The 21329-nt window shown below is 35.3% G+C and overlaps 1 protein-coding gene across 2 annotated transcripts in view; it reads left to right on the top strand.

The window, feature by feature from the left end:
• LOC110039069 (DExH-box ATP-dependent RNA helicase DExH6-like) overlaps nucleotides 1-21329 on the top strand; it is a 104888-nt gene that overhangs the window by 30285 nt on the left and 53274 nt on the right. For both annotated transcript variants that reach the window (XM_020744014.1, XM_020744016.1), the window contains 3 exons: nucleotides 10266-10310; nucleotides 12910-13000; nucleotides 13090-13148. In XM_020744014.1, coding sequence (XP_020599673.1) covers nucleotides 10266-10310; nucleotides 12910-13000; nucleotides 13090-13148 — 195 coding nt within the window. The remainder of the gene's footprint in view (nucleotides 1-10265; nucleotides 10311-12909; nucleotides 13001-13089; nucleotides 13149-21329) is intronic.

The raw sequence follows: 21329 nt of genomic DNA, 5'->3' as shown, positions 1-21329 counted from the left end.
TTGTTTATTGCTGGACCTTGTGAACCTGCTATGTAGCATCTTGGCTATCAATTTGGGTCAGCGGGTTGGGTTTGTGTCTGACCTGAAAATGATCCGACCCGAATATGGTCAACCCGAACCAAACCCAAATAATTAACGGGTCAAAATTTAAAGACCCGAACCCGAACTTGACATGCTAATCCGAACCCGACCCGGACTATTGTCCTTATTCGAGTCATGTTTGGGTTTTTAGGTTCAACCCGAACCTGACTCGAATAATAAACAAGTTGAATTCTCTGACTCGAACTCTACTAAAAAAATATTCGGTCAACCTTAACCCAAAATTTTCGAATCGTATTGGCATATCAGGTCAATTTTTGACTGTAATCTTGGATGACGTATGACGCCAGTAGAAGTGGAACTAGGTCAAGTGATGTTAGTTGATTACGACCGCAGACCATCTTGAATGGGATGCGTCCAATTGTCTGGCTTGTGATTCTATTGTAGGCGAATTCAACTCGAGCTAGGACGAGGTCCCATTCTTTGATCTTCTTTTTTATGAAGCATCTTTGTAGGTTGCCCATGCTCCTGTTCACTACTTCGGTCTGATCGTCTATCTGTGGGTGAGCTGCTAAACTGAATTGGAGCTTTGTGCCTAGCTTCCCTTGTAAGACACACCAAAAGTGGCTTAGAAACTTTACATCTCTGTCAGAGGTAATGGTTCTGTGAATCTCGCATATTCTGACAATCTCCCAAAAGTATAAATCAACGAAGTGAGAGGCGTCCAATGTGCGGTGATAAGGTACGAAATGTGCCATTTTGAAAATCAGCCCACTATAACCATTACAGAATCATGGTTCCTCTGTCCTGGGAAGACCTAGTACGAATTTTATATTGACATCCATCAGGTGCTTTCAGTATAGGTAATGGTGTATATAACTTGTTTTTGCCAAATAACAAATCCTGCGTTGTCGGATTTATCTCTCTACATCCCTTGTTAGTCGAGGCCATAAGAAGTGTTCTTAGACTAGGCTTGAGTCTTGTCTCTATCGAAATGACCTGCTGGGTCCTCCATTATGGTTCTCTTGTATAATTGCTTATCTTAAAGACCATCTTGGAATGTATAGTTTATTGCGGTAGAACAAGTAGCCATCTGCATGGTAGTACTGCCCGGTCGACTTTTCCTAACATTATTTCCAGATATCTTTGAAGTCTTTTTCTGCAGTGTACAGGTCTTTGATGATCTAAAACCCTATGACGCTTGTTTTCATTGAAGTGATTAATAAATGGCGTCTGCTTAGTGCATCTGCGACGCAGTTCTTGCTTCCAGCTTTGTGTTTAAACACAAAATTAAATGATGTAAAAAATTCTACCTAAGTTGCATCTCGGCCTTTAAGCTTACCCCGACTGTTCATAAATTTCAAGGCTTCATGATCTGTAAATAGTGAAAACTCTCTTGTCAACCGATAGTGGCTCTAGTGCTCTAGGGCTCGAACGATTGCATAGAACTTTTTTTCGTATGTCGTGTATTTCCTCCTGTAGTCGTCTAGTTTATCATTGAAGAAGGCAATGGAGTGACTTCCCTGGCTCAGTACAACCCCTATTCCGACGCCGATGCATCACATTATGCTTAAAAATAATTGTGTGAAATTTGATGAGGCCAAAACGGGTGCTTGAGTTACTTTTTCTTTTAGTGTGTTAAAGCTAGTTTGAGCAGTTCTTGGTCAAGTGAACTCGGCCTTTTAAAAGCTCGGCGAGGGGAGCAGTAACGGTGCTAAAATTTTAAATGAAGCCATGATAGAATGATGCTTGCCCCAAAAACTGTTTTAATTTGTTGAACGAATGGGTTTGGTTGAGCTTATAATGGCTTCGATTTTTGTTGGGTCCATTTGAATGCGCTTATAATGGCTCTGCTCTGGATGCGATGTAACCCAAAAAATATACTTTATTTGTCATGAGTGTGCATTTCTTTGGATGAACGTATAGTTTCTCGTTCCGGAGTACTTTGAATACTTCTGTCAAGTGTTGTGCATGTTCCTCTTCAGAATGAATGTATACTAGTATGTCGTCAAAGTAGACTACGACGAACTTCTTGATGAGGATTGAAATATCCGATTCATTAATCTCATGATGGTGCTGGGTGCGTTTGACCGATCGAAAGGCATGACTGTCCACTCGTATAATCCATCTTGTGTCTTGAAGGCGGTCTTCCATTCGTCACTTGGTCTCATCTGTATCTGGTGGTATCTACTATGTAAGTCGATCTTTGAGAACAGAGTGACTTTGTCTAACTGCCTCAAGTGCGTCTAGTCGAGGAAATGAGAATATGTACTTGATAGTTATTTTTGTTGATGACTCCGCTGTCGATACACATCCTCCATGATCCATTTTTTTTTGGTACCATTAGGGCAGGTACAACACAAAGACTCAGATTTTAGCAAGAAGAAGAAAAATAAAATCAAGATGTCAGATTTTAGGAATTGTTTAAATTAGGGAAGGAGAATAAAATCAAGATCTTAAATTTTAGGAAATATTTAAATTAGGGGAGGAGAATAAAATCAAGATTTAGACATTTAGGAAAGGATTTAAATTAGGAAAAGGCGTAATACGAAAATTAGGAAGAGGAAGAAAGTAAAGAAAAAGGAAGGGAGAAAAAAGAAAGGAAAGAGGAGGGAGGGGGCGGTGGGGACCCCATCCAAGAGACCCACCACTCTAGCTAGTCTAGACCTGTGCCCAACCGGTCCCCCATCAACTCCACATTAACAATTTAACTAGAAATATATTTGATAAATGTACTTCAACCGGTTCTCAGTGACTCAACTCTTCTCTGAAGTTGCTGAAAATTCCTTCTCTCTACTTTTTTGCTTGGCTCACTCTTCCCAACCTTGCTGATTTCAGACTAAAAGCTAACTTAGAAACCCACAAACCAACTTTGTCTCTCTGGACGCAACTTGGTCTCCACTATGTCTATCGGAGTTGAAAAATATGCAAAATTTGTGGCAAATCTCAAAATTACAGTAGCTAGGGAGGAATGGAAAATATCAAATAACTTGAAATAGGGATTACCTCTTACGAATTTCATGTTAGAACTCGAAAACCTGGTAGGTGGCACGCTGTCTTGCGTTTGTGCACAATCCTGACTCCAGCACTTTAGCTGGAGCTGTGGGCTCCCTCGACAGAGAGGAACGACGCGAGGGAGGAGGGGAAATAAGAGGAGTATCAGGAGAAGGAAGAGGCAGTGGAACACGACTTACTGCTGCAGTTTCCCAGGTGTCGCTCGTCTCACCTGCAACTGTGTAGGATCGTGATTCTTGTTGTGGGAACTAGCAGGATGCTGACGAGATTGAACAGGGAGGGGAATCAGAAGGAGAAAAGGGTTTCAAAGCTTTGAATTAAGGATCCCAACCCTTTGATTGAGACCCCCAGGTTTAATATCGCGAAGGCGGTGGCTACAATAAGAGTGCGGGATTAATGATAATTAAGAGTTTAATCAGGTTAATTAAGCTTATTACTTCAAAATTTTATATCGTCCAATTTTTTCAAAATCTATATATAGTGTTTTATATCGAGTTTGTCAATTTGACGTGCAGAATTTTATAAAATTAACTCGGTTGAAATCTGAGGGTACAAAAATTGGTGTACATTTTAAGTCACTAAAATTTTATCCGTTTTGTCAAAATGGATTATTTCAATCTCTCTTCATTGAAATTCATGAACTCTACACCAACTGTGAATATAGGCTTGGAGTTAATCAAAACAGGAACGGACTGTCGGACGATGGAAATCAAATCTCTGCTATTTTATTTCTAGCACAAACAGCTCAATATTCAAATAATACGTGAAAGAGACACTAAAAAATTAACATGTAGACATTTTTACATTTCCTTTTGTTGTTCTTATCTTCTATACACATTTGAGTATCTTCTGTTCAACTTATTTGAAACGCCTAAACAACAACAACAAAGCCCTAATCCAACTACGTGGGGTCAACTACATGAATCCTTTTTTTCATTGCGTTCTATTTAGTATCATATTTTCATTTAGTTCTAATGAATTAAGATCATTTTTTATACAATAATACAATAAGCCCAAGTTTTATACAATAAGCCCAAGTTTTCTTAGGTCTACCTCTGTTTTTCTTAACATAAGTCGAATTTAGAACATCTACTCTCATTATCGGATCATAAGATGGTCAACGTTTAATGTGACAAAACCATCTAAGACGACTCTCTCTAATTTTATCCGTCACTGGACCTACACCAGCCCTATCACGGATATATTCATTTCTCATTTTGTCTCTAAGTGAAAAACCACTTATCCACCTAATCATTCTCATCTCAGCAACAATTAACTTAGTATTATGCTTCTCTTTTAAAGGCCAACATTCAACGCCATAGAGCATTGTTGTCTCACCACTATCTTATAAAAATTTCCTTTCAGTCTAATTGAAAATTTTCTATCACACAAAAGACCCGAAACATTCTTCTACTTCAACCAACAAACTTGAATTCTACTATTAACTTCCCCATCTATATCACCGTCGCTTTGAATAACAGACATGAGATATCTAAATCGTTTTCACCTTTTAATAATTTGATCATCCAAAGTTACACTTTTGTGACTAGAGCTACTACTACTAAAATTACACTCTATTTATTCAGTTTTAGTTCTACTCAAAAGAAGGCCATTAGACTCCAATGTAGTCCTCCATAAATTAGACTCCAATGTAAACCTCCATAAATCAAGTTCATCCTGGGTTTTCTCTCTTGTCTTATCCATGAGAAGGATATCATCAGCAAAAAGTATACACCAATGTACGTCCTCTTATAAATGTTCAGTAATACCATCTATAACTAAAGCAAAAAGATATGGGCTTAAAACCGATCCCTGATGTAACCCAACAGAAATAGGAAAATATTTGGTCAATCCTCCTTTATTTCGAACACAAGTAATAGCTATAATATACGTATCTTTAATGACTTGAATATATGTCATATCAACACATTTCTTCTCAAGAACTCTCCAAAGGATATCTCTTGGATCCTTATCGTATGCTTTTTCTAATTCTTAGATCCTCCTTATTATCTCTGAACTTCTCCATCAAACCTGTCAATAAATGTATAGCTTCCATAATAGATCTCCCTGTCATAAATCCAAACTGATCATGAGAAATCTTTGTAATACGTCATAACATATGTTCAATTATCCTCTCTCATAATTTTAAAGTATGACACATCAACCTAATTCCTCATTAATTCGCGGACTCTTGTGCATCATCTTTATTCTTAAAAATGAGGACCAGAATACTTTTCCTCCACTCGACAAACTAGACAACTTTTTAATTTTTAAAATATTATTAAAGAGTTTAGTAGGCCAAGAAATTCCCAAATTTCCTAAAATTTCCACACTTCATATGGGATATCATCAGGTCCTACGGACTTTCCACCCTTGGTTATAAGAAAACATTATCTTTAATACACTTGAGTTAAATTTTTACTTTTATTTTCTCTTTGTTTGACTAGTTTATACATATATTTTTGCCCTCTTTAGTATCTAATCTGTTATAAAGATCACTAAAAGCAGAATTTTTAGCGTCACAGATTGTTTTTTTAGACTCTTTGCGGGCCATTTGATGTTTTTGCTAGTTCTCTAAGCTTTTACATTAACCAATTTTTAAAATATATTTTCTTGCACATTATTATTCTACCATCAACTATTTTTATTTATAGAAACTTTTTCTTTTGATTCCTTAAGTACATCTTTTGCTACTTGTTTAATAGTGTTTGTTACTTTTTTATATAACATTCACTTCTTCATGAAAATCTCAAATTTTGAAATCATGAATTTAACTTATAAAAATAATTTTATTTGTGTCTTTTAGGTTCTCCCATCTAATTCTACGATGATGAGTTCTACGATGATGAGTCCTACACGATGATGAGTCCTACTATTCTTTATTTTACAACTCTTCATCTTAAAATCTAGAACTAATAATCGAGGTTGGGTTTGGAATGACCTTACAATTTCTACAATCTTTACAATCTCGACGATCTCTTCTTCTCATAAAAAAATAATCAATTTGTGTTTTATTAGTTCTTTTCTTTTAAGTAATAAGTTGCTCATCTCTTTTTTTGAATAAAGTATTAGTAATAACAAAATCATACGTTAAAACAAAATTTAAAAGAGCTCTACCTTCTTCATTGGTCACTCTAAAACCATAGCCACCATGAATATTTCTGAAATCTTCTACCACTCTACTGACATGTCCATTTAAATCTCCTCCAATAAAAAATCATTCTTCAAAAGGTATCATTTGTATTAACTCTTCCAAGTCATTTTAAAATTTATCTTTAGACTCTATATCTAAACCTATTCGAGGAGCATAAACACTTAAAATATTAAAAATCATAGTATCAACAATAATCTTAAGGGCTAAATTCTATCTCCAACTTTATTAATTTTTACAACATTATCTTTCAAAATCTTATCTATAATTATACCTACATGATTTCTAGTGCGACTCCTCACAAAATACCGAAGTTTAAATCCTATGTTATTAATCTTTTTAGCCTTTTCTCCAATCAATTTGGTTTCTTGAATACATAAGATATTAATCTTTCGATGCATCATAATATCAACTAATTCCGTTAATTTATCATTTTGAGTTCTTATATGTCAAGATCCTATTATAATATTAGTTTCATGAACTAACTTATTTAACCACATCCGTCTGTAATGTGAGAATCCTTGTTTATTTGACACTACACCCGGGCGCCGGGGTAGCGGCTCTTGCACACTTTTTACTGTATTCAGGCCATACAACGCATCGCTTCTAGAGGACACCCTAATACTTATACAAATTTTCATGTCATGATTTTATTTCGTCAAGTTTTACACTAGCAGTCGACTACCTAGCGCAACCCTCTACTTTTCACTCTGGATTTGGGACTGACAATGACAGTGTTATTCAAATGACTAAAACCTAAAAATAAAATTAAAGCAACATAATTAGATAACACATGAGTAATCACACATCTAAACTAAAGTAATCGAATGAAAAGAATACAATATGTTGGTCCTTCATGTCTCTATAAAAAAATCTTGTAATACACTAAACTTTCATATTTTTATAAAAAATCTTATATATACTAATTCAAGTTTCAAAGACCTTTTTCTAAATGAACATACACTAGTCTTCTTTATGCATTTATCTTTACTTTTATTTTATACTTTTATATACATTTTTGTCTCTGTGAGGATCACCGTTAACAAAATCTTATACACCCTTGGCTGATAATTTCCCGTCGGCACAGCGATTAGTGATTTGCACATCACAATTGTTTAGGGTGTTAAGGCAGTTACCTGCTCCTAGCCGCTATTATTCCTTTGACACAACAGTTACCAATGTAAACATCATAGTTGTTTGGGGAGGTAAACTATAGTCTACTCACCTCTGACCGATATTATCTCGTCGGTATAGAGGTTAGTGATCTAATTATCACAATTTGTCTAGGGCAGTAGTAAAATTCTATGCACCATGATATACTGTCGTCCCCAACCTCTACCATTTGAGGGTGAAATCTTCCTCTGAATATGCATATATTGTGAGACATATTTATGCATCTACTAACATACATATTTACTGTGCTATGCAACTATTCATCATACATAATTCATATCATAAATGTTTCTATCTTATGCATATCTGTTATTTATATCATGCATATCATTTTTCATCGTGCATACCATGAGTATCTATCATATCATTTCTATCTTGCAAATCATGCATATTATATATATTATACATCTCATACATATATTTCATGCATATTTATCCTGACTAATAATATGAAGGATCTAACTAAACATGAACATTTAGGAAGTCAAACATACATTTTGAAATATTGAATAGTACTGAAATTTTAAAAAAATAATTACTCACCTCGATTGTCACGCAAAATTCTTAATCTTCATAACTAGCTGACATTGCGATAACTTTATGTTGAATTTAATAACTTATAAAACATAGTATTAGACAATAAAATTTAAGCAATTCTTGTTAAACAAATTATTCTTCTTCGCTTAGAATTATTTTACTGGAATTTATTAGGTCACTTTACAGTGAATTTTCACAATCTCATCTCGAGCCTGTCGTGCTGGTCAAATAACCTGGAATGCGCAATTAACTTCAGATTTAAATATTTCTTGGCTCGTAAAGTAATTAACTAGAAATATAATTGATTAACTTAATGTACGTCAACTGGTTTCTCAGTAACCCATCCCTTCTCCGAAGTTGTCGAAACTTCTCTCTCTCTACTTCTTATCTTGGCTTAATCTTCCCAACCTTGCTGATTTCAGATTAGAAGTCAATTTGGAAACCCACGATCAATTTTGTCGCTCTGGACGCAACTTGGTATCCGCTACGTCTACTGGAGATGAAAAATACGCACAATTTGTGGCAAATCTCAAAATGAAAGTGCTAAGAAGGAAGGAAATATCTTAAATAGTGTAAAATATGGATTTCCTCTTGCTAATTTCGTCCCTCGGCTCGGAAACCTAATCGGCGGTACACTGTCATGCGCCTGCACATAATCCTGACTCCAACACCGTAGCTAGTGTCGCGGGCTCCCTCGACAGAGAGGAACGACGCGAGAGAGAAGGGGAGAAAAGAGAAGGATGATCAGGAGAGGAAAGAGGAAGTGGGACGCATTTTATTGCAGCTTGTGCGGCTTCCTAGGTGCCGTTGGACTCGCCTGCTACATCGCAGGATTGCAGTCTTCTTGTGGGAATTTGCAGAAGAATTGCGAGATCAAACATGGAGGGGAATCAGAAGGGGGAAAGGGTTTCGAGAACAAGGATCCTAGCCCTTCGACTATGGCCCCCGACTTGATATCTTGTGAGTAAGGCGGTGGCTATTGTATGAGTGCGGGATTAAGGATAGTTAAGAGTTTAATTAAGTTAATTAAACTTATTACTTTCAAATTTTATATCTTCCAATTTATTCAAAATTTATATATAGTGCTTTATATCAAATTGGTTGATTTGACTCGTAGAATTTTATAAAATTAGCTTGATTGAAATATGAGGGATATGAAAATTGGGGTATATTTTAAATTGTCAAAATTTTTACCCAATTTCTCAAAATGGATTATTAAACAGTATGCCCTTCTTTTTCTGCAGGGAAAATCTTTTTTATTCGATTTATTTAAATACTTCTACTTTATTTTCATGTTGACTTTGAGATGGAGAAAAATATATAACTGATAAACTAACACGGTCCATGTCTCAATGAACTCCTAGAGAATCTCCTTGTTCACAAGGCTCCCGGACGTCCAAGTTGGTTGTGGACCATTGTTTTTGTTGATATCGAAGTTATTTGTATTAAGAGTCACTAATCGATACTTGTTTTATAGAATGGAATTTTTCCATTTCTTGAAGAAATTATTTAAGGAAGCTTTAAAATACATTTCTTTTGACAAGGAAAATGTTCTGATATAGATTAATACAAAAATGGCGGTCACCTGCAGTTATGAGTCAAGATACTTTAATGGGAACGTGAATATCAAAGTGAATAATCTCGACTATTAACATTAAGGATATAACTTGGAGTTAACGCTGGGTTTTTATAATAGATAGGTGTGTTGAGAATCTTATTCACTTAAGAATGTCCCACCACTATTTTATGTTGCATGAATCTTACTGTGCATGTAGTGCAATTTTTTTCTTAAAAGAAAGAAAAAAACTTGGGAGTACTTATTCAATAATCGGGAAAGCGTCATATTAACAAGAGTAAGGTTAAGGCTGTACAGGTCAACTCCTTCTAGAGATCATGCAATAGTGCAGCTTCATGGACTGTGTACTTTATGTCTAGGAATTGTACTTTAGACATAATGACTTGCTCTATAAGTTAAATTTGCTTGGTCATGGGCACCTTAGATACAATTTATAATCAACTATAATACGTAAGAAGTGAGCTAATTCTGATTTTAGCATTTTTTTTTTTTTTGTGAGGAAATTAGTTTTGATTTTTTGGGTCTATGAATGATGGAGGTGCTGTATAACAACTCGTAGAAACTTAAACCCATTATTACATGAATGCTTACATTCTATCACTAGCATGGCAGCCTTTCAACAATATGCATTTTGTTTAATTATCATCTCAAGTACATTTTCTGGGGTTTTTCTCTCTATATTTTACCTTACCAGAAGTTTTACTTTTCTTTTGTTATGATATTCTGTACTATGCTTTTCAACTGATTTGACAAGTGCTTTCCCACTTAAAGCAGGTGGTACTGATATCTGGTGAGACTGGTTGCGGTAAAACTACTCAGGTCATCAATTCAAAATAGCTTGTTTTGATTTTATATTGGAAATATTTTGTCATTTATAATTTTGTCATTCTCTATACATTTTTGCAAATTCTTATTTAAAAATATTACTTTAACAATGTTTCTCCGTATCAATTTCCAGGTTCTCCATAACTTATGTTAGGGACTTTTTGGCTGATAGTAGGATTTAGTATATCCTATGAATCTGGATTTATTAAATCCTGAGTTGGTTAAATCCTGAAACCCTTTTTGTTAGTATGCTGGTAGTTAAACCTAGCAAATTGTTTGACAAGCAGGAATAGAAAATTAATACTAGGACATATTGATAATATCTTTAAGGCTATATTCGCTTGAATTAATTCTTCACTAATACTACTTGGAGCAATCACTAATTTGTAATGATGTAAGGTAATTACTCGTTAGTAAGGATTTCCTGCAGTGATTGCTAATTAGTTAGTACAAGCAACTTAAATACATTCAAATAATTTTTGTTCCACTGTGAATTCAAATAGGGGAACTGTATGCAGTTCTTAATATCAAATTGCATGTCACAATTTAAAAAAATTCCATGTCAAACTCAATAATCAGTAAAACACGTTATACCAATTTATAAGATTCTAGATTTGGACGAGTTTACATAAAATGCATTACATGCTAAACTAAAGAGACAACCATGCTGCTTTACCATAGAGATTCCTTGAGGCCAAACTTCGAGCATGCCAAATGGGAGACTGCTTCATATTAAGCAGATCAACATCTTTCTCATTACCTATGAAGAGTACAGTAAAACGTTAGGATAGAATAAAGGAAATATAAATTTGATAATCGTTATTTCTTGAACGTGCTTTTCATAAGTTGCTGGTGGCATCTTCTTGATCTCTTTCCCAAACCATTGCATGCAAGTTGGGGTATTCATGCTTGGCTTCCACTTCATTAAATCACTATCATATTGCATGTTGGTTTGTGGCATATTGAAGTACAAATCATACTCGTGGTAGCGACCAATAAAATCGTGTAACATTGTGCAAACAATCACAATATTTGCCTGTACTGCTACATGAAATTGTCATTTATGCATTAATATTTAAAGCTTTTCTTTCAAATGTTGAAAGTTCTCTTCCCAGCGTTATGTAGTTTAGCATGTGGATAATTATGTAATCCTATTTCCAGTGAGTAATTTTAGAGGAGTTGCGGTGATACATTTAAATGATATGTAGTGCCTCCGTATTCTCTCTGCACTTCTCCATCAAGCCTTTCAATATATTTATAGCTTCCATAGTAGACCTGCCTAGCATAAACCAAACTGATTATTTCAAATCTTTATATCACGTCCTAAGTTATGTTCAATTACCCTCTCTCATAATTTTAGAGTATGACATCAACTTAATTCTTCTATAATTTGCACACTCTTGTGCATCCCCTTTATTCTTAAAAATGGAGACTAAAATTCTCTTCCTTCACTAAGATTCAAGAATAAAATAATATCATATTAATAATTCATTATATGATTAATGTTTGCAGAGAATATCTCAAGAATTATTATATTTAAGTGAACACATATTTCATCAAGCTGCTGATTGTTTTCGTACATGATTCTTATTTATAATCACAAAGGGCCTAAATTTACAGCTTTGTAGAATCACAACATCCGATATATTTCCGAAGGCACATGGTAATGCGAAATTGAAGAGTAAATAGTACCAAAAGCTTGCAACAGTGCAAAAGCAAGAAAACAAATTATGTATTCTCGTGCTATAGGGCCAGAACATCAAAGGAAGCCCAGGATATGATTCAATGGTTTTCCCATTTATAGTGTCTACTAGCTAAAAAAAACTGTGGTAAACAACAACGAATAGCTGATTAGTGGGAATAGACCATCTAAGAAAGCCCAGGATATGATTCAATGGTTTGACCATTTATAGTATCTATTAGCCAACAAAAACTGTGGTAAACAACTAGGAATAGCTCATCACTGGGAAAAAGGATTGTTGATCCTAACAATCAAGACAATGAATCGAACTAAACCAGCCTACAAATTAGATAACACAACTCGTTTTCTATAGGATCAGCATCATAAATATGTTTAAAATATACTAATATAAAAAATATTAAAAAAAAATTAATTAAATTTAACCAAAGTAGAAACACTACAAATTGCTCATTTCAAGACAAATGACTAGTGTTTTTATGGGGAATAGATTTTGAGATTTGCTCCATTTACTAATGAATTCTTTTTTATTGAAATTGATGTTTGTAGGCCTTTAATAATAGGAATTTTTTAACATCCAATTTAATTTCAAATAATGATGCAAAATTGTTCTACCAATAATTGGCTTAGTCAACTCAGGCGAAAGTGCATACTTCACTCTATAAAAACTGCTAATTGACTTCGAGTGCTTCATTTGGCTTACGACCACAATTAAATTCAGCTTCCTCAGTGTATTTTGGATCACATGTGAGATCGTGCATACTTCACTGCCTCACTTTATAATACTTTAATAACAGAGTAACCAAAGCTTAGAAACCTAAATCAAACTTTTATTTAAAAACTGCTAATTGACTTTGAGTGCTTCATTTGGCTTACGATCACAATTAATTTCAGGTTCCTCAGTATATTTTGGATCACATGTGGAGTAAAGCCGAGACATGTAAAGTTGTGTGCACACAACCAAGGCGTATTTCAGCTATTTCAGGTATTCTATCTAATCTTGTCTACAGTTATGTTTTCATCATCTTGCAGGTTCTCATGAAAAAAATAATTATTTGGGATTCATGAATGTAGTTGCCGAGAGGATCTCATATGAAAGGGGAGAAGCTGTTGGAGAAACTGTTGGTTATAAGGTATTGAATGTACTTGTAGCAATAATTAGGTTGACTATATTGTGGCAGTTTGAATGCAACAACAATAACAAAAGAGGGATGTAGGCCAGAACGAGTTCAATGTCTATTATTGATCATCTCATATAATAGACTACACTCACACATTTAGAATGCTAGAAGTTGCAGGGAAAGACCCTTGCATCAACAAGTTTCCTACACGAGGAAAAGGTAGAAAATTTTACTTGCATGCCAGGTCGAAAATGAATTTGAGATGCAGATGAGCGGAGTTAATACACATGTATTATTTAACTTTCTCCACCATAGCTTTACAATGATCTTTTTTCAGAAGTTGAAGACACCCCAGACAGACCTTAATTGGGGCGATGGAGTTTGGTATTATCTAAATATTTGGGGTAGTATGTAAAATCATTATATATATATATATATATATATAACATTAAAAGTTAAAATTAATAATAATATATGTTTTTCATCATTAAAATTTTATATTTATATACAAGTGTTTATGTTTACACATTAAATTTTTTTTTTTAAAAAGGGACTTCTAACAATCCATGTCATTTTGTTATGTTTGTTATCTCAAAGTCATAGTCTTGATCGCCATGTTGCCTTTTAAAAGAAAAGTAAAAAAGAAATATAAAATTAATCTAATGCTAAACTTTTTGTTTCGGTCCTCATCTCCTTTTCTCTCTTCGCCTCACTACCTTTTTTCCAGTCCCTCACTTGCATGTCTGCTCTCCCTCATAAATGCCATTACTCCACTGTACTCTCTCATATGGAACTCCATTTATTTCTCCTTTTAGTGGTTCTCATGAACTACAAATGACACCTTTATGCCAAATCTAGCTCTATCCATGTCTTCGTTTGCTTCTGCGCAGAACTTTCTCATCCCCATTCTCATTCACATGCCTTTTCCTTATACCGCTTACATTTTCTCACCAATATGCTCACACACTCCCTTGCTCTCTTTCCCTTCTGTTGTCTAATGCCTACTACTCTCATGATATCTCAGTTAGTAACTTACGTAAGCTTCACTCCTGTCCTAACTTCTAAATCTCTCGCTGCTTCTGTGACATTTGTTTATTGTTGAATATACATATTGCGATTGCAGCATAACACAATTGGTTGCTCTTCTTTGCACATCATCAACACCAATTTCCTCTTCTCCATCATCAAAGTGTCTTAGCTTGTTGAGATATTTGGGAACTAAAGTTGAAAACTCTCTTGCCAAGCTTGATAACCTCATCTTTGTATGTGTTCGTACACACACGCACATGCACACAGACAAAAAGATGTATATGTGTGTGTCTGCTCGTGCGCTCGCCCACATGTATATGTATATATACACGTATAAACATAATGAGAAAAGTAAAAGTACAAAAAATGTGTTAGTTTTTGCTTCAAAATTTTGCTAGAACTTGTTGACGACCTTGCAGGCAAGGTATAATAAGAGAATTGCCTCGTTGTGGAACACATAATTGCCCATCTGCATCTTTTAGATGTTGTGGGTAAAACATGTATGCATATATTTTTCTTGTGCAGGTGAAAACTCTATAGTCTTTTTTTTTCTTTTTTTGACATGGTGGGTTAGAAGTTGCGGTTTACACAACCTATGTCAGGAGAGCAGATGAATTAGGAGACAAAAATAATGTGATATATACATTTTTTTTATATTTTTCTTGTTTTAAGTATAAAATATAAATTAGATCAAATATGAGGCGCGCAATGATGAGCAAAAGAATATAATAAAATTTAGTTTATGAAACTCTATCACATGTAAAAAAAAAATCAACTATTAGATTAAAAATGTAAGAGCAAATAAAATTATACGAATAAACATGTTTTTTTACTTTTTATGATTGGAGCCTATGTCCATGCCTAGCTATTCACCCCTCCTAGCATTTTTTTAGGCGCTAAAATAATTCATCACTTCTTCATAGGTGGAGAAGTCTTTATAAATTTACCTTTACCTTAGGACCGCCTTCTGGACTCTGAGATCACCTCTGTCTTTTTTTTCGTGGTAAGGGAAACAATCATCCATGTTCTCTACTAGGAAAACATAGAGACCGCCTATTTATCTCCTGTCTTCGTGGCAAGTGAAATGTTTATATGTGTTCTCCATCATAACATCAAGCACAACTAAACATTAATAATCAAAGAAAACTAAAAACATAAAAAATGGGCTCTTAAACGTGTTTATAGATGCGAAGAAAAAATGAAGCTTAATATTTTTTAAAATCTATTAACTAATCTTCATTTGCAGGGAAGTAATCATCTTTCATAGCATCTCTCCTCATTAATTAGAAAAGTTTTCACTTAAAATGCTCTTGGGCTACATGAGAAAGGAGAGTGTTATGGTTTTAGCAACAATATTGCAATAGGTTGCTCCACTAATTCATAGCATTAAAAATATATTTGTGTGTCGGGTTTATGTTTGATCTATAATCAATTAAAACATTAAAACTAAAGTAAATCTTCACAATTTTAATCAACAAATTTTTGACTCGAATTTAAATGGTAAGTAGCCATCGTTAAAACTTTCCTTAAATCTACCTTTGTAGAGACCCATAAAGTTTTTATGGAGCTCACAAGTTTTGTGGATGTTCACCATTCCATTTTTAATTTTAAATTTATTTTTTGAGAATATAACATGTAATTTACTACTGAATTATTCATTCAATTACACAATTAAGATCTTAATGAAAGTTTAAAAAAATATTTTATCATATTCTAAATAAGTTTTAGCTAAATTTAAAAAATAATTTTAAAATTTATTTTCTAAGGCATTAAAGCTCGTTTGCTTGTGCATCATATCCTACTTGATGTTTTAAGATATGTACTCTTACACACGACAACACGTGCTATTTTATAATTCTAATCTTTGTGTCATGACATGTATGGTCATAATGGCAACTTGTTACGTGTAAATACTTAAAAGTAAAATCATCGGTTCATTCGTTCCTTGTAATCATCATTAGGCTGCATGCTCACGGGGCTGACAAAAAATTTGATTGTTATGTCTAATAAACCCCACATCTTTTTTGGCATGATGGATAGCTTAGTACTCCCCTAATTGCTCCCTACATGGGGTTTGACAATGGGATGTTGCCAATGCTACCAGTGAACGAACTTGCAAAGAACAAAATTTTAATGAGTTTTTGGACTAATTAATGTAACTAAAATGAAAATTCAAGTATAAACATAGAAAAATGAAATGTCAAAAGCAATTCATTTGCAATACACGTTGTGCCAAATGAATTCATAAATGCCAAAAATAGAACTTAAACATGATTTATAAGATCGGATGACTTGCCTATGTGCATAGAAATAGCCTGTCTTTAAAAAAAAATCTCTATGAAGGCTATATGGATAAGCTGCAGACTAAAAGCGAGCAGCATATACTGCTTTAGGCGCACAAAAAGGTTTGAAATCTTTAAATCACAACTGAATCCACAAGCACATGCATGCAAACGAACCAAATATGAGCATTAATCTGAAAATGAAAGGTTATTTGCTCATTTTTACAACAATGTATTCCTGCAATGTGCTTAAAGACATGGATCATCAAAATTAATCTATAACGTGTGTGTTTAGATAAGTGTACTTCCACTTAAAAGAGAATGGCTCTGTTCAACTAATCCAAGAGATCATCCAATTGTGGAATGGGGAACAAATACTTGATATTAATTTTGTTGATGGTCTTACCGTCTATGCACATCCGCCACGAACTATTCTTTTTGTGTATCATTAGGGCGATGACGACAGACAGACTTACTTTCTTTCTGACCAATCATCTCACGACGATATTCTGTACCTGTCACTGCAACTTTTCATACTCTGCAGGTCTCAACCTATAGGCAGGACCAGTTTGGTAATATTGATCCAAGAATGAGTTCTATGACATTTTGAATGTCTTTTAGGGGCGACAATCCCTCTGGAAGACTGTTGGTCATCACATCTTGGAAGTCACGTAGCAGTGGCTGTAATGGTGCATTGGTATCTCACTCTTCTCAGTTTCCTCTAGTAGGACCAACGGCAATGCCATTGGAGCATCTCAAACTGACTACATAAGGTGGCCCTTGAGCCTAATGCCTCCTCTGTTTCGTGAACACCTCTCGCATCCTTGACAGGTAATAACACAATGCGTTTTCCATCTTTTTTAAATGAGTAAGTATTTTTTAAGCCGTTGTGCTGTGTTTTTCAGTCGAACAACCAAGATATCCTCAACAAAATATGACATGCGTCTATCGGAACCATGTCACACCATACTTGCTCCTGTATTTGGTCTGCAATTGAGAATTTAACAAAACACTGTAGATTTACACATATCTCGTTTCTCCTCTTCAATCAGGTAGGGGAATAGCACAAAGCATATTTTTGTGCGGCCAACCACCTAATTTCTTCACCATCAAACTGGATAATACATTTTCACTGCTCCTTCTGTCGCTAATAAAACTGCAAACTCTATCCTTCATTGTACACTTGGTGCGAAAGATAATGTGACTTGGTCATGTCTGATCTCTCTCCAGCTCCATATGCAACATTCTCTGTATGACAAACGTCTCTCCCTCGTCACTTTGAAGCTAAAGTTCTTCCTCTAGATTATCCTCTGTTTCCTATTCCCCCACTTTCTCGATGACTCCCTGTCGTGTGAATGAAATAATTGCCCATGGGACAGTTCAAAGCTATGTGATCATTGTCGTGACATCTGAAACATCTCCTGACAGACATTAAGCTAGGAGAGCTACCATTTTCTGGCTTCTTTCCACTCAGATCTGTCTTATCACTTCTTGATCGCGTCTTGACAACTCCAAAGGTGCCCTTGTCAGCTGTAGGTGGCTGCCTGAATGAGGACCGCTGTCTAAATGAAACGAAGATTGTTGCTTGCTCTGTTGTTGTTTTTGTTGTCTTTCTATTTTTAAGATTAAGGTTAGGACACTCCTTAGTGACCAATATGGCTGTAATTATACAACATTTCTAATAGCGGGCTTCAACCCTCGAAGTAACTGTTTATGGTGTGCTATTCTAGTTCGACCAACTCACACAATCTGCAACTGGTTGAACTGCGTTGTGAACTCTTTCACTAATAGATCTCTTTATTGCAAGTGGTGGAGTCTTAGAAAACATGTCTTGGCGGTAATGAGGCAAAAGCTACTTTTTCTGCATCTCTTTTCTTATATTTTCCCACTTGATAATCTTATCACGACCCTCTGTCTTCTACCTTTGCTTCTGCATCTACAAGTTTTCCTACCAAAATGAGATGCTTTTCTCCAGTTTGATGTTTGCTAGTTTAACCCGTTTATCCTCTGACATTTCTTTATACTCGAAGATTCACTCTACAGCTTGTAGCTAGTCAATGAGTTCTCTGGAGAACTCCTGTAGATCTTTTTTGATGCTGAATTCCCTATGTCCTTTATATATGGTCTCCTTTCTTGACTTTCTCTCATGTTGAATTCCGAAGCGTCTGGTTATAAGGAATGGATTCAGATCCTCTTCCCTTTCGACTTTTCAGATTTTGGTCGAGGGTAATCTACATCTAGGTCCCATCATTATAGCAGCAAGCATTTGCTGAAGACGACGAATTTCTCGCTGTATTTCATCCCGGGTAGGGTCTGACATGTATCTCTTTGGTGGCACGGTTAGAGTTTGGGATCTGTGGGAGTGAAAATGATATTTGGTGGTAGGAAATAAAAATTTTTGGTTTTAGCGGATGCTAGAAAACCATAGGATAGGACTAGGATTATACTAGTCCTGGTACCAATTGATAACATAGTTAACCCAACCACAATAATGAAAGTAAATATTATTAAGCAAAAGCAATTAGGGTTATAATCAAGACACAAACAGAAATAAAATCACAAATATTCGGCTATGACCGAGTAAGAATATTCGTGGGTAGCAGTGTCGAGTCCTGGTGGCTGGATGTAGAGTGTACGTTTAGTGGCTGGTGGCTGGAGAAAGGGAAGGGGCTGGGTGGCTGATAGCTAGAAACAGGGACAAGTGTTGGGGGCTGGCGGCTGGTAGTTGAGTTCAGGGAACAAGGTTGGTGGCCGACGACTGGGAACTAGGGAAAAGAGGTGAGAGTTGGCGTCTGAAATCAGTGGGAAGGGAGTTGGGTGTTGGAGGATGGAATTAGGGAAGAGGCGAGGTGGCCGGTGGTTGGGAATTAGGGAAGAAAGGTGGGCGCCAGTGGCTGGAAAAAGGGAAGCGAGGTGCGGTGACTGGCAGCTGGAAACAGAGAAGCAAGGGACGGGGAAGGAGTTGTGGAGATAATCACCATCTCGAAGCATGATATAGTCAGAGCATCACCTGTCCTCGGATACAACCCTAGCAAGGGAGGATGTTTGGAGGAAGAAATTTGAAAGAATCGTAGTAAACCCTAGAACAAACAATCAACATATATTAATATAGATAGAATTGGAGGGGGAGGAAGGGGCAACAATTTTTGCCCAATGGCTTAGTCGGCCAGGCTAGACCACCACTTTCTTATTGAGCCTATTGAGTAGCGCTAGCCCAAGCCCTCCCATCACTGATGTTGAAAAATTTAAATTTGATTAAAGCTTACAAAGAGTTAATTTCATACCATGTATATTCATGTGATTTTAAAACTCTCGAGCTATAAAGGATGTGACAAGTGTCTTTTGACCAAGTGATTTGCAGCCATATGTCACTTTTACTGTATTGGCTAAAGCTTGGATGTTTCTCAATGGTTTAGCCCATAAATTGCAAACATAAGGGGCAATTGATAGGGCATGAAGTTTTTTTTTAGTCAAGGTTGACTTAAAATTGTCCTCTTAGTCAAGCATCCACATTGGTCTACAAGCTCTTCTTAAATTATACAAAACATGATTGTTGATGAGGATCCTTCAATCAGGTTGTGTTAACCATGATTAAGTAAACTAGGGTTCTGGATAATTCGAGATATTTGTTAGAGTTTGTCATTATTCTCCGACCATTTGAGATATGATATTTGTTTCTATTTATCTTAAACGAAATCACTATTATTATAAGCTAAATGTTTAGAACTTATCATCTAGTCTTACTCGAAAGCAACCTTTCATGGTTTGCAGGGAGTATTAGCCAGATTTCCTAAAGCTTATGAGAAACCTCGGAACATATCAGAAAGTCCTTGCAATATGAGAGTGAAGGTTTTGAGTAGCGTCTTATATGATATTCAATTTGTGTTTGAAAATCTGAAATCATTCAAATAAGGAGCCAGGTGGGAATTTTTATACGCCAACCCTTCTGTAGATTCTGTTTTTAATAGCCTACTAGTTGAGAGCCACCATCCCCCACCCTCTCCTCATCGATACTCGCAGATCTTTTTTGTGCAAGGGATGAGCTATTATGGAACTATCATTTCCTTCTTTGGTGTTCTTAGTGTTTTATTGAACAATAAGCAGTACATATAATGCATCTTTCTTGTTGAAAAGCTATAATAATTAACTAAATTAATGAAGTACGGGTGTTTGGATGTAATCTAAACCCATTTACTAAGATATTTTATTCTGAAAATCACATTGAATGCTGCGTTCTCTTTTTGAGTTACATTACAGGGAATTACTCTTTGTTCTTTCGACGTCTTGTCCATTTATTTTATAGAAGATAGAGTTTAATTTCTTCAAGTTTCGCTCTTTTTTCTTTTTTGTTTGAAACTGGTGCTTGTGCATGTTTAGATAGATACCTAGATACCTTTCTATATGTAAGGAATAAATTTTCATGCCGATTGGAAGGTACATCTGTGATTGTGAACATTATTTCTCGCATATGCACTATTCTTTAGACTTTGCCGTAGATCCTTTTTGGGAGTTTTATTTCTTACGTTTTATGCATAGAAGTGTTGCATTATTGTCATCATCATTACTAGCTTTATCCCATCTATTTGGAGTCGGTGCAAGTCTATTAGAAGTATCAGAGTTTCTAAGACCACCAATGTGTAACATGCATTATGATGTATGGTGGACATAATTGACAAGAAATTTGACATTTTTGCCCCTTATGAAAATTTTGTTCGATTTCGCAGATATATTACTTTTATTTGATTTTGCTTAGCTTCCAACAACCACCATTATTAAATCTGTTAATTAATAATAATATTGGAGAACCTGCCATATACATTACTAACGTGGGGCTTCTTTTTAGCTGTACCAGTTTGGTCTAGGGGTATTGAGGGCCTGCTGA

This window comes from Phalaenopsis equestris, unplaced genomic scaffold (assembly GCF_001263595.1).
Source record: "Phalaenopsis equestris unplaced genomic scaffold, ASM126359v1 Scaffold235044, whole genome shotgun sequence".
NCBI classification, from domain to species: Eukaryota; Viridiplantae; Streptophyta; class Magnoliopsida; order Asparagales; family Orchidaceae; genus Phalaenopsis; species Phalaenopsis equestris.
This window is presented reverse-complemented; position numbering and strand designations above follow the sequence as displayed.